This window comes from Onychostoma macrolepis, chromosome 22 (genome assembly GCF_012432095.1).
Source record: "Onychostoma macrolepis isolate SWU-2019 chromosome 22, ASM1243209v1, whole genome shotgun sequence".
Classification (NCBI taxonomy): Eukaryota; Metazoa; Chordata; class Actinopteri; order Cypriniformes; family Cyprinidae; genus Onychostoma; species Onychostoma macrolepis.
Genome location: NC_081176.1, coordinates 13,100,703 through 13,113,448, shown reverse-complemented (window position 1 = coordinate 13,113,448; position 12,746 = coordinate 13,100,703). Strand labels below are relative to the sequence as shown.

Here is a 12,746-nt window from a genome sequence, read left to right as displayed (position 1 = left end):
AGTAAGGAGAAAGATTTTTTTTTTTTTTTTTTTTTTATGTGTAGGTTGAAGTCAAGTAGTGTCGAAAGAGATGAGTTTTCAGCTGTTGCTTGAAGATTGACAGGGATCCAGTACTCCGAATATGGGTGGGAAGATCATTCCACCAGCCAGGAATGGTGAGCGAGAATGTTCTGGAGAGTGATTTTGAGCCTCTTTGTGATGGTACCACGAGGCGCCGCTCACTAGCAGATCTCAGACTTCTGGAGGGATGTAGATTCTTAATAGTGAGTGCATGTAGGCGGGTGCTGAGCCTGTGGTTGTTCTATGAGCAAGCATCAGTGTCTTGAACTTGATGCGAGCTGCGATTGGTAGCCAATGCAATGAGATAAAGAGAGGTGTAACATGGGCTCTTTTGGGTTCCTTGAAGACCAGTCGTGCCGCCGCATTCTGAATCATTTGTAGAGGTTTGACTGTGTTTGATGGAAGTCCAGCCAGAAGAGCATTGCAGTAGTCCAGCCTAGAAATGACAAGGGCCTGGACAAGAAGTTGTGCAGCATGCTCCGTCAGAAAGGGCCTGATCTTTCTGATGTTGTGTAGTGCAAACCTGCAAGATCGAGCAGTCTTTGCAATGTGGTCTTTGAAGGTCAGCTGGTCATCAAAGATTACACCAAGATTTCTGACCGAAGTTGATGGGGTAATTGTTGATGAACCTAACTGGATCGTGATGTCATGCTGTAGAGTTGGAGCGGCAGGAAAGACAAGAAGCTCAGTCTTTGCCAGGTTGAGCTGGAGGTGATGTTCTTTCATCCATGCCGAGATGTCTGACAGGCAACCTGAGATCCTTGCAGCTACCGTTGGATCATCTGGTTGAAAAGAGAGATAGAGCTGTGTGTCATCAGCATAGCAGTGGTAGGAGAATCCATGTGCCTGTATGATGGGACCCAGTGATGTAGTGTATGTGGAGAAGAGGAGGGTCCAAGAACCGATCCCTGAGGAACCCCAGTGACCAGTGTATGTGCTTTGGATACCTCCCCTCCCCAGGCCACCCTGAAAGACCTACCAGTGAGATAGGATTCAAACCAGCGAAGTGGAATTCCAGCGATGCCCAGTGATGAGAGAGTGGAGAGGAGTATCTGATGATTGACAGTGTCAAACGCGGCAGATAGATCCAGCAGAATGAGGACTGATGATTTGGAATGGGCTTTTGCAATTCGCAGGGCTTCAGTGACCGAGAGAAGCGCAGTCTCAGTTGAATGGCCACTCCTGAAACCTGACTGTTTAGCGTCCAGTTTGTTGTTCTGTGAAAGAAACAATGAGACCTGGTTGAAGACAACACGTTCAAGTGTTTTCGCTATGAATGGAAGGAGAGAGACAGGTCTATAGTTTTCTATAAGAGAAGTGTTTAATGTAGGTTTTTTGAGCAGTGGGGTTACCCGAGCCTGCTTGAACGCAGTGGGGAAGATGCCTGTGAGGAGGGATGTGTTGATGATGTGTGTGAGTGTCGGTAAGGCGTGGGAGAGATTGCTTGCAGAAGGTGCGAGGGATTGGGTCAAGAGGACATGTTGTAGGATGGTTGGAGAGGAGAAGTTTGGATACTTCAGCCTCCGTCAGGGGACAGAAGGAGAAAATGGGAGGTTTAGCAGTGGAAGTGGTTGGTTGGGGGTCCTGTGTGCGTGGAGATGAGAACTGATTACTGATCGATCTAGTTTTGTCTGTAAAAAGTAGCAAAGTCATCAGCTGTAATAGAAGTGGTGGGAGGTGGTGGAGGGGGACAGAGGAGAGAATTAAATGTTCTGAAGAGATTACGCATGTCTGGAGCGCTGTTGATCTTGTTGTGGAAATGTGAGGATTTGGCAGTGTGGACATCAGCAGAGAAAGATGAGAGCAGAGACTGATACCTACTCAGGTCCGACGGGTTGTTTGATTTGTGCCATTTTCTCTCTGCCGCTCTGAGTTTAGTCCGATGTTCACGAAGAACATCAGATAACCAGGGGTTAGAAGGGGCAGTCCGTGCTGACCTAGAGGAGAGAGGACAAATGTCGTCTAGACAAGAAGTTAAGGTAGAGCATAAAGTTTCAGTAGCTGCGTTTACATCCAGAGATGAGAAATGGGTAGGTGAGGGAAGAGAGGAGGATACTACAGAGGAAAGATGGGAAGGAGAAAGGGAGCGAGGTTTCGTCTAAAAGTAACCGGTAGGGGGTTGGTGGCACACGGTAGCAAAATGTAGTGTAAATGTAATGAAGAAATGGTCCGAGATATGTAGCGGTTGTACCAGAATGTTATCTGCAGTACAATTGCGTGTAAATTAAATCAAGTTGGTTGCCTGATTTGTGCGTGCTAGTAGTGGTAAGGCGATTGAGATCAAATGAAGCTAGTAGCGAGTGGAAGTCTGTAGCATAAGGCTTGTCTAGGTGAATGTTGAAATCACCAAAGACTAAGAGTGGAATGCCATCCTCCACAAAGAGGACAACAACCCGTCCAGCTCCTCTAGGAAGGTGGCTAGAATTTGTCCAGGGGACGGTAGATTACCACAATCTGGAGTTTTATCGGAGCTGATACAGTAATGGCATGACATTCAAATGAGTTGTAATTGCAAAGGGTAGAGTGGGTTGAGTATTTCCAATTGTGTGAAACGAGCAGGCCAGTACCCCACCCGACCAACTTGACGCCAAGTATGAGAGAAAGAGAAATTAGTAGAGAGAGCAGCTGGGGTTGCTGAGTCTTCTGGACGAATCCAGGTCTCAGTCAAGCCCAAGATGCTGAGAGTGGATTTTAAAGAAAAGGCAGAAATGAAGTCAGCTTTGTTGACGGCTGACTGACAATTCAGAGACCCACAGAGAAAGCCAGAGGTGTAGTGGAAGATGTAGAGATAGGGCGTGGGTTAGCAGTATTACGTTGCCGTCTGCGGTGATGTTAGAGCGTGGCTGAGAGAGAACCGGAATGTTTTGGAGACACATGATAGAGGTAGAAGGAAAGAGGATAGGAGAGCAGAGTGAGGAAGGAAAAAGATACTTAAGTGTGTGGCTCGGTGTCGTTGCTCGGTTCAAGTCGCACAGGAAAAAGTCGCAGGTCTTTACACTCCTCGGTCTTCACACGACGGCTGAACGCTTCCGCAGACGCTTCGGCGTCAGCGCACACACCTCAAACAAATACACAGTCTAGAGTGAAAAAGCTGTGGTCGCTTTTAATTAGCACAACCACCAGCCAATCGCAGGGCAATGGCTCAAATCGAAACTAACACTTGCACTTAAGTGCAGGAAAGGAGTTTAAGCTAAAGGGCAGTTATTATAATGATCAATAAGTGCAATCAAAAATATAAACCACAACGAAAAAGCAGAATAGAAATAGGTAGGAAACGAACTATTCTTTCCTAGCAACAAGGAATTAATTTAAACAACAGAGCTAAGAATGAGTATTAAAACACTTACGCACTGCCGTCTGTCTCTTCTGGTGACTAATCGCCTTCTCCGGGGTCTAACAGTGCCGAACAGTTTAAATAGTTTTACAGTCGCTGTGGTCGCTTTTAATTAGCACAACCACCAGCCAATCGCAGGGCAATGGCTCAAATCGAAACTAACACTTCGCACTTAAGTGCAGGAAAGGAGTTTAAGCTAAAGGGCAGTTATTATAATGATCAATAAGTGCAATCAAAAATATAAACCACAACGAAAAAGCAGAATAGAAATAGGTAGGAAACGAACTATTCTTTCCTAGCAACAAGGAATTAATTTAAACAACAGAGCTAAGAATGAGTATTAAAACACTTACGCACTGCCGTCTGTCTCTTCTGGTGACTAATCGCCTTCTCCGGGGTCTAACAGTGCCCGAACAGTTTAAATAGTTTTACAGTCGCTGTGGTCGCTTTTAATTAGCACAACCACCAGCCAATCGCAGGGCAATGGCTCAAATCGAAACTAACACTGCACTTAAGTGCAGGAAAGGAGTTTAAGCTAAAGGGCAGTTATTATAATGATCAATAAGTGCAATCAAAAATATAAACCACAACGAAAAAGCAGAATAGAAATAGGTAGGAAACGAACTATTCTTTCCTAGCAACAAGGAATTAATTTAAACAACAGAGCTAAGAATGAGTATTAAAACACTTACGCACTGCCGTCAGTCTCTTCTGGTGACTAATCGCCTTCTCCCACTTTCTGTTAACATGCTTGGATACAGCACTCTGTGAACAGCCAGCTTCTTTGGCAATGAATGTTTGTGGCTTACCCTCCTTGTGAAAGGTGTCAGTGATTGCCTTCTGGACAACTGTCAGAACAGCAGTCTTTCCCATGATTGTGTAGCCTAGTGAACCAAACTGAGGGACCATTTTGAAGGCTCAGGAAACCTCTGCAGGTGTTTTGAGTTGATTAGCTGATTGGCATGTCGCCATATTCTAATTTGTTGAGATAGTGAATTGCTGGGTTTTTGTTAAATGTGAGCCAAAATCATCACAATTAAAAGAACCAAAGACTAAAACTACTTCAGTCTGTGTGCACTGAAATTATTTAATACATGAGTTTCACAATTTGAGTTGAATTACTGAAATAACTGAACTTTTCCACAACATTCTAATTTATAGAGATGCACTTGTACATAGAGTCTGATTTTAGAAGTTACATTCTTATTGTGCTTATTCCCTGAAGATGTTTGTGGGTGAGATAGATTAGACGTGCAGATACCATGGGAATTTAAATGTCCTGAGTCCCGAGAATAGGAGCAGAGCACATTTATATGAGCTGGCAAGCATATAAACCCCAGTGAGATCCCCAATGTGAATATTTTGGCCGTCTAAACAGTAAAGTAAATAATTTTAGATATTGATACCAGGATAAACACAACAACATGATTTATATGTGTGAATTAATGAAAGCATCAAGTTGATAACTGATTTATTTTTGATTTTGGCAGATCTGCTCCTTCAACCACAGCAATTCACCTACAGTTCAGCTCCTCCCACAACAGTTTATGAAAAAGTCGAAAACATGACTGATCCAGAACCCAGCAGAATAAAACAGGAAGATACTGAACAACAAATAGGTTGGTGTATATTCTTGATTCTTCAATAAGGTTATAAAACTCCAAGCAGTTCATCAGATTAGAAATATTTTTCTAATAAGTTAGAAAAATCATAAAAGCTGTGAAGTAACGGTTAAATCTGCAGTACATTAAAATACATGAAGTTACATGTTTCAGTGGTTCATTGTTTTGATGATTACATTGAGTTGAGCTCAGCTATTCAGCGTGGATGAATGTGATGGATTGTGGTGAAAGATTTTTCTGATCAACTAATAGTCGTTCATTTGAAGTGATTAGTTGACTCACTGCATGTTTATATTAATAAACCTATAATGAGCATTTCATTGCCTGTAGCTAACAGCATTCAAGCACACGCATAAAGCTTGCAACAGCGCACCTCAGAAGTAATGATTATAAATGCTTTAGGGAAAAACAGCAAGAAGACTGCTTTAACATAATAATTCATTGATAAAGTAGTGTTTTCTGTATTTTTGCCTGCAGTGAAGTCGATGACACTGACTTGTCATCTCCACAGTGGATGTGCTCATTTCATACAGATTACGCAATCTGAAATATTTGTTTTCCATTTGAATTGGTTCATTTAAAAGTAGGCATTTTGATTTCTGTGGATATATTTTTGATGTCTTTGAGGCAAGCACAGAGTTTTGGTTTATTCATCGTTTTTCTTTTCTCTTAACTCTCACAAGTTCTCAGACACCTAAATGACAGAAAGCGCACCCTGATTGTTTTCATTATTGTACACAAGCACAATGTTTTGTTGTTATTGTGAGTGCACACAAATAGACCTTTCACAGATTCAAAAGATATATTACTCTGACCAAAACAGACAGAATCTTTTAACTTAAATGCAAATGATCGCATCGCGCCTCCAAGTTAACATGCAGTGAGCGCACTAGTTACTGTTCAGCTTTCACACTCTGCACAAACACCTCAATAGCACACATTTTTCTAGATTAAAGGGGTTATCGGATGCCCATTTGATATAAGTTGATATGATTCTTTAGGGTCTTAATGAAAAGTCTATAACACACTTTGGTTAAAATTTCTAATTGGTAGTGTAAAAAAACACCTTTTTTACCATGTCAAAACCAGCTCTGTTTTTAGCAAGCCATTTTAGTACATGTTGTTTTAAATGCTAATGAGCTCTGCTCATTTAGGCAGACCGGGGATCAGCGCATTCCCTTCAAAACAAAAGTAACGTTAATCCTCTGCGTCTTCAGCGGCTCAGATGTCGGGTGTTAATGACGGCTGTTATATTCATTATTACATCCAACAACAAAACACCTTGATCTCTTAATCGGAGACATCTTGTCTTCCCCTGCACCGGAGTCGACACAATGGGACAGCTCTCAGCTCAAAGTGAATTATATCACTATACCAGCGAATTATACTACTATAGTACAGAGACATCAGAGCCAGCGGCAAATGTCAGAAGGACTAGCCGAGGTTATGCTCCTCTCAAGCCCCTTTCACACAGAGATTCCGGAAAATACACTGATAATGTGTTCCGTGACTTGTTCTGAGATCGTTTGATTTTGGTTAATTCACACTGCCAGTGATTTTCCAGAATCTGTGTGTGTGTTCACACATCCCGTAAAGATGTCGTTAAGACATGTGACATTACGATATGACGGGTACCGTTTCACTAAAGCTGGCAAACGATCTCAGCTTCAGCGCGGATAGTGGGGAGCTCCCTGATTTCTGCTTCATTACAGTTTGCACATTTTTTTTTCGTCGCGAACGTTGATCTGCCTTCAAAACACCCGGTAAAACAGTCACACGATAACGTGCGTCATCACTACGACACTGAACCCGGCAATGTTACTAGGTGCCCAGTCCGGGATCGATCCCGGAATCAATCCCGGGACGTGTTTGCGTTCACACAGAAGGCACTCCGGCAATTTTCCGGGACCACCGTGCAGTGTGAAAGGGGCTTCAGTGGGATTGAGTGTCTCGGCGATCGTGTGGAGCTCATGTCTCCGAAATCGGCGAAGCACATTTTCAAATAGGCACTGTCTTTATAAATAAACCGCAGATTTGTATATAAAACTACATTCTCGCCTGAAATACTTTTAAAACTGCATTTCATGACGCAATAACAGAATATGGTGGTTAAAATTCAGTGCTGCGTGAACTCAACCAATCAGCATGCTCAGCGCCCACGTCCCGCCCCCGAAAGTTCCGGACCTTTGGAAAAACTACTACCTCACGAGCAGGGACTTTCTGGGGGGCAAATTTGTACCCGGAACTTTATTTAGATCCTGGATCCTGCGGTGGAAACACACGGAGTACCGGCCCAAAGTCCCTAGTTCCTGGGTAAAGTTCCTGCAGGAAGAAGCACAATTGAGCTGACACAACTTCTTCTAAATTTTAGACATAAACAGAGGATTTGAAATGGGTCTGTAATTTGCCAGTTCACTAGGATCTAGTTGTGGTTTTTTCATAAGAGGCTTAAGCGCTAGCTTGAAAGGTTTTGGGACGTGACCTAAAGATAACGATGAGTTAATAATATTGAGAAGCGGTTCTTTTGCTACAGGTAACAACTCTTTCAGTAATTTAGTGAGTAAGGGATCTAATAAACGCATTGTTGGTTTAGATGCAATGATAAGTTTTAGCACTTCTTGTCCTATAGTTGTAAAGTACTGCAATTTTTCATTTGGTGTAGCAAATGAAACCGAATTACAGAACGCTGTAGATTCTACATTTGTTATTGTATTTCTGATGCTATCTATTTTATCAGTGAAGAAGGTCATAAAGTCATTACTATTGAACGGTGAGGGAGTATTTAGTTCAGGTGACGTCTGATTATTTGTTAATTTAGCCACTGTGCTAAATAAAAACCTTGGATTGTTTTCTATGAGTTTATGGATATGCTTGGCTCTGCCAGCTTTTAGAGCCTGTCTATTGATGGACATACTGTTTTTCCACGCAATTCTAAAAACGTTGAAGTTTTTCTCTGTTTGCGCTCAAGATTGAGTTTCTTGAGAGAATGGGTATAACTGTTGAACCATGGTGCAGTATGTTTTTCTCTAACCTTTTTTAATTTGATGGGGGCAACAGCTTCTAATGTATTAGAGAAGATAGTGCCCATATTGCTAGTTATCTCGTCTAGTTCGTGTGTCTTTATGGGTATGCAGAACAGTTGAGATAAATCAGGCAGGTTGTTTGTGAGTCTATCTTTGGTCGTTGGAACAATAGTTCTACCAAGACGAGAATGTGCAGCCATATATTTAATATCAGTAATACACAGCATGCACCATACGAGGTAGTGATCCGTAACATTATCACTTTGAGGTACAGTACCTATAAGATCAATTCCATGCGATATAATTAAATCTAGATGAGTGAGCCCGGTGTCCTTTTGCTTGACTCCAAAAGAGTTTATTAAATCTCTAAACGCAAGTTCTAATGCATCATTTGTATCAACGTGAATGTTAAAGTTTCCGGCAATTAGCACTTTATCAACATTAACCAATAGGTCTGAGAGGAAATCTGCAAATTCTTTTAGGAAATCTGTATATGGCCCTCTCGGTCGATACTCAGTAGCCAGAGCAAGAGATAGGAGAGATTTCTTTTGCATATCTGACAGTGTAACATTAAGTAGAAGTAATTTCAAATTAGTTAAACCTGTATCCTGTTTTCTGAGTAACATTTAAAATATCACTGCGTATTGCTGCAACGCCGCCACCACGACCAATCCAATGGGGCTCATGCTTATAACAGTAGCTTGGAGTAGACTCATTTAGACCAATATAGTAATTTGGTTTGAGACCGATTTCAGTCAAGCAGAGTACATCAAAACTATTATCTGTGATCATTTCATTTACAATAATTGCTTTGGGTACGAGTGTTTCAGTCAAGCAGAATACATCAAAACTATTATCTGAGATCATTTCATTTTCAATAACTGCTTTGGGTGCGAGTGTCTAATGTTTAGGAACCCAAGGTTTAAAAAAAAAATGTTTTTGTTAATTTATTTTGCATTTTTTCCGGTTAAAAGGGTTACTCCACCCCAAAATGAAAATTTTGTCTTTAATCATTTACCCCCATGTTGTTCCAAACCCGTAAAATCTTTGTTCGTCTTTGGAACACAATTTAAGATATTTTGAATGAAATCCGGGAGGCTTGTGGCTGTCCCATTGTCTGCCAAGTAAATAACACTGTCAAGGCCCAGAAAAGTATGAAAAGCATCGTTAGAATAGTCCATCTGTAATCAGTGGTTCAATCTGAATTTAATGAAGCAACAAGAACACTTTCTGCGCAAAGAAAACAAAACAACGGTTTTATTCAACAATTTGTTTCCTCTGGTTCAGCGTAGCGCCATTTTGGAGAACATCTGGATGCAAGCAGCGTACACTCTTCTGTGTCAGCTGTGCCACAAGGATACGTCTTCTACGTTTGTTTACGCTTTGATTTGAATGAAAACAGTGCATCCATTATTTGACTGACACCGCACTCAGGACAATGATTACTCTGTGTAGTAAATGCTAGTCCTTCTGAAAGCACGTGAAAATACAAATGTATTTTTTTTAAGATTTATTTTTGGAGTTTTGGTCTTTTAATTGTGATGGGAAAGATCAAAGTTGACAGGAAGCGAAGTGGGAGAGAGAGCGGTGGATACGGGATCAGGAATGGTCTGTGAGCCAGGACTCAAACTCACGACGCCTGAAGCGCAACGGCGCCGACAAAAATACCACATTTAATAACATGTTTTTACTCCAAACTCACTTCATAACGTCAGTCAAGTGTTTGAAATAAATCCTTCTGTGAGATGATATGGCTTCTTACACAATAAGGCACGGAACATATTTCATAGTATTTTAAGCAGTGATAAAGGCATTGCATTATTATATACTTTATTATAAGGAAAAATATAAGAAGAACTCAGATGAACCATATATTGCCGTAGTAGAGTGTTTATTAGTCGCGTTGAATCAATGAAAGCAGTTAAATCTTCTGTAGGTATTTATATATTTATAAATGTCTTCTGTAGTCTGCGTATTTGGATTTTCTGCACGAGAGCGCCCTCTGGCTTTCGGATGGAGATTTACTACTGATCACAGAACTGTGGTTCAGTGACAAGATACTCGAAAGAATATTGCAGCTTTTGCCTAATATCAATTGTGATTTTATTGCGATTTATCTTGCAGCCCTACCTAAAACTCAGTTCCTATTCAGTATGGTTCAATCAGATTTCATTAGTTGCTAACACAATGGGCAAACTGTTTTGTCTGAATACTGAAGCCTGATTTGTTCATATCTGTGCACCTGCACAGACAAATGGCGTTTCAGCCTAGCCAAAAACAAATCCTATATATATTTTTTTAAAAAGCCTAAATATGCGGACTTTCGTATCGTCAACAGGGTTCCTAGAGAACTTATTTTCCCACCGGGCCATTTTCCTGGTTGCTTTCGCAAAGGCAGTAGCAACTCCGAAGTGGCTGATAGCTAGGGTTGGGTATAGTTTGAATTTTATTGATTCCAATTCTGCTTATCGATTCTGATTCTTATCGATTCCTAGTTTGAGGACACCGTGATCGGAGCTCTGTTTGTAGTGTGTCATGGGTTTTGTGTTAACGGAGATGGAATGTAAATTGTGTGTTTACATTCCATCTCCATGATTGAAAGAGCAAAAAGTGGTAGCTCCTATAGTGCTTGGTTAGACCCTACTCTGAAGTAGGAGCTAATTTAGTTCCCCCAAACGGAGTTCCTAGAACTAAAATCGTTCCTAGTTCCTGTGGCATGAACGCACTTAAAAGCGTGTACTTCTGCCAATAGTTTTAGGAACTATGAAAAGGTTCCTATGGTAGGAAAACCTCTCAAGTCACCCTGAAAGCCCATATCATCAATTTTTCTCCTTCAGTGCAAAGATCATCTTCTCATTGACACTGAAGAAAATGAAAAAAGGAAGCCTTTCTGCTCACTGTGGAAAAGCCTCAGCAGTGGGTTAATGGTGCTAACAGCACTGTGGCTGAGGCTAAAATAGCATATTTCAATCTAAAATGGCATTTTCGGCAGTGTTGTTTCAAAGTGCTGCACCACAAGTGTGGTACATGCATCCATCAGATGAGGACTATGAGCACGTTGCTTGCATGAGCCATGCTCATCGAGGTCGATCGCTTATTGTTCACAGCCCAGTTTTTCTAAGTAAAAGCAACTCCTCCTCCCCTTGTGTTCTACTGTTGTCTTACTCTCAGGAGTCTAAGATGAAGAAACAGTGCTGGGCTGAATGAACGGGGCTGAGTGACCTCACATGGGGCCATATACTGGGTGTGTCTCTTTCTCTACAGCAAGGGGATTCCCTACACTCTAAAAATGCTGGATTAAAAAATAACCCAACCTTCACCCAGCTGCTGGGTATCTATGGGACAGAACACGCGCTGGGTTGTTTTGACCCAAGTGCTGGGTTTAACCATTTGACCCAGAATGGTGGGTTGTTATTTGACCTAACCAGTGGGTAAGGTTAACTATGTTGCTGGGTTAAACATTACCTAAACATTGGGTTATTTGTTGTCTCATTGCCTTGCTACCTTTATATTTAACAATATTACCAGTAATAATAAGTAACAATCACAAAGGAATGCAAGACTATTATTTTTCTGTAATACAATTACACAACACACAAAATGCCACTGTAAATATCAATTTAATGAGTTTTCAAATTTTTCAAAATTTTTTGAATAGGTTCTACTTTTACACATTGCATCCAAACCCTAAAAACACAAATAAAACTATGGTTTTTGTAGGTCAGTTTCTTTGAAACACAAAACTTTGTAAACCAGGTACTGTAGATTCCTATTCTTTGTCAACATTGCACTATGAAATTGATTATTGCCACATGAGAATCAGTCCAAACATTGTGCCATTTAAAACTAAGCCAAACAAAGAGACTTACAACAGACAATACATGTGACACTTCACTTCACACATGAAGACTCATGTCCATCAATATGATATACTGCATGCTGGAGAAATTCCCAGAAAGGAAGATGTTAGTGTAGCTAACATCAAGCACAAAAAAGGACTTGGAAAAAGATAAACGGCCTCAAGCAACAAGCCCGTTTCAATGGCATGTTCCGAAACAGTGGCGAAGGTGTGGGATGTCGTCTCGTCACCAAGGCACAAAATGTGCAGGAATGCATCACCATGTTGGTCCCCACCTGTTAATTACACGACACTTAGTCTTGCAACATAACTTACATTTTTACAAGTTGTAACATTTAAGTTGACTTAAATGAATCACGTTTAAGTGTATTTTATGGAAATCACCCAAACCATCAGGGTTTTCCTGTGAACTGGGTCTGGTAAAGGTTGCTCAAACAAAATATTTATTGTGTTACTGATTTAGGTTTATTTCTGCTTACTGGCACCTCTCGGTTGCCTACCTAAATTTCATCCAAGCAACATATGGGGTGTATATATGTATGTAATATGTGTGTGTGTGTGTGTGTGTATATATATATATATATATATATATATATATATATAATACACACACACACAGTACTGTGCAAAAGTTTTAGGCATCTAGTATTTTATCTTTTCAATCTTTTACTGTAATGTGTTTGTAGTAAATGTCAGTTTACATTTCCAAACATTCATTTTGCCATTAATAATAATCCAGTGAGATTTTTGTTTGCACAAACAGCCAGTGCTGCACACAGAGATTTGATCTGATCATCATCAGTCTGTCTGGAATGACATGAAGAAACAGAACAAACTGTGACAGACTA

At 40.8% G+C, this 12,746-nt stretch overlaps 1 protein-coding gene across 4 annotated transcripts in view; it reads left to right on the top strand.

The window, feature by feature from the left end:
- LOC131530907 (gastrula zinc finger protein XlCGF57.1-like) overlaps nucleotides 1–12,746 on the top strand; it is a 36,416-nt gene that overhangs the window by 3,265 nt on the left and 20,405 nt on the right. For all 4 annotated transcript variants that reach the window (XR_009268544.1, XM_058761422.1, XM_058761420.1 and 1 more), the window contains exon 2: nucleotides 4,885–5,013. Coding sequence is in view for 3 of the 4 variants with exons in the window: in XM_058761422.1 (XP_058617405.1) it covers nucleotides 4,959–5,013 (55 nt within the window). In the remaining variant the exon portion in view is untranslated. The remainder of the gene's footprint in view (nucleotides 1–4,884; nucleotides 5,014–12,746) is intronic.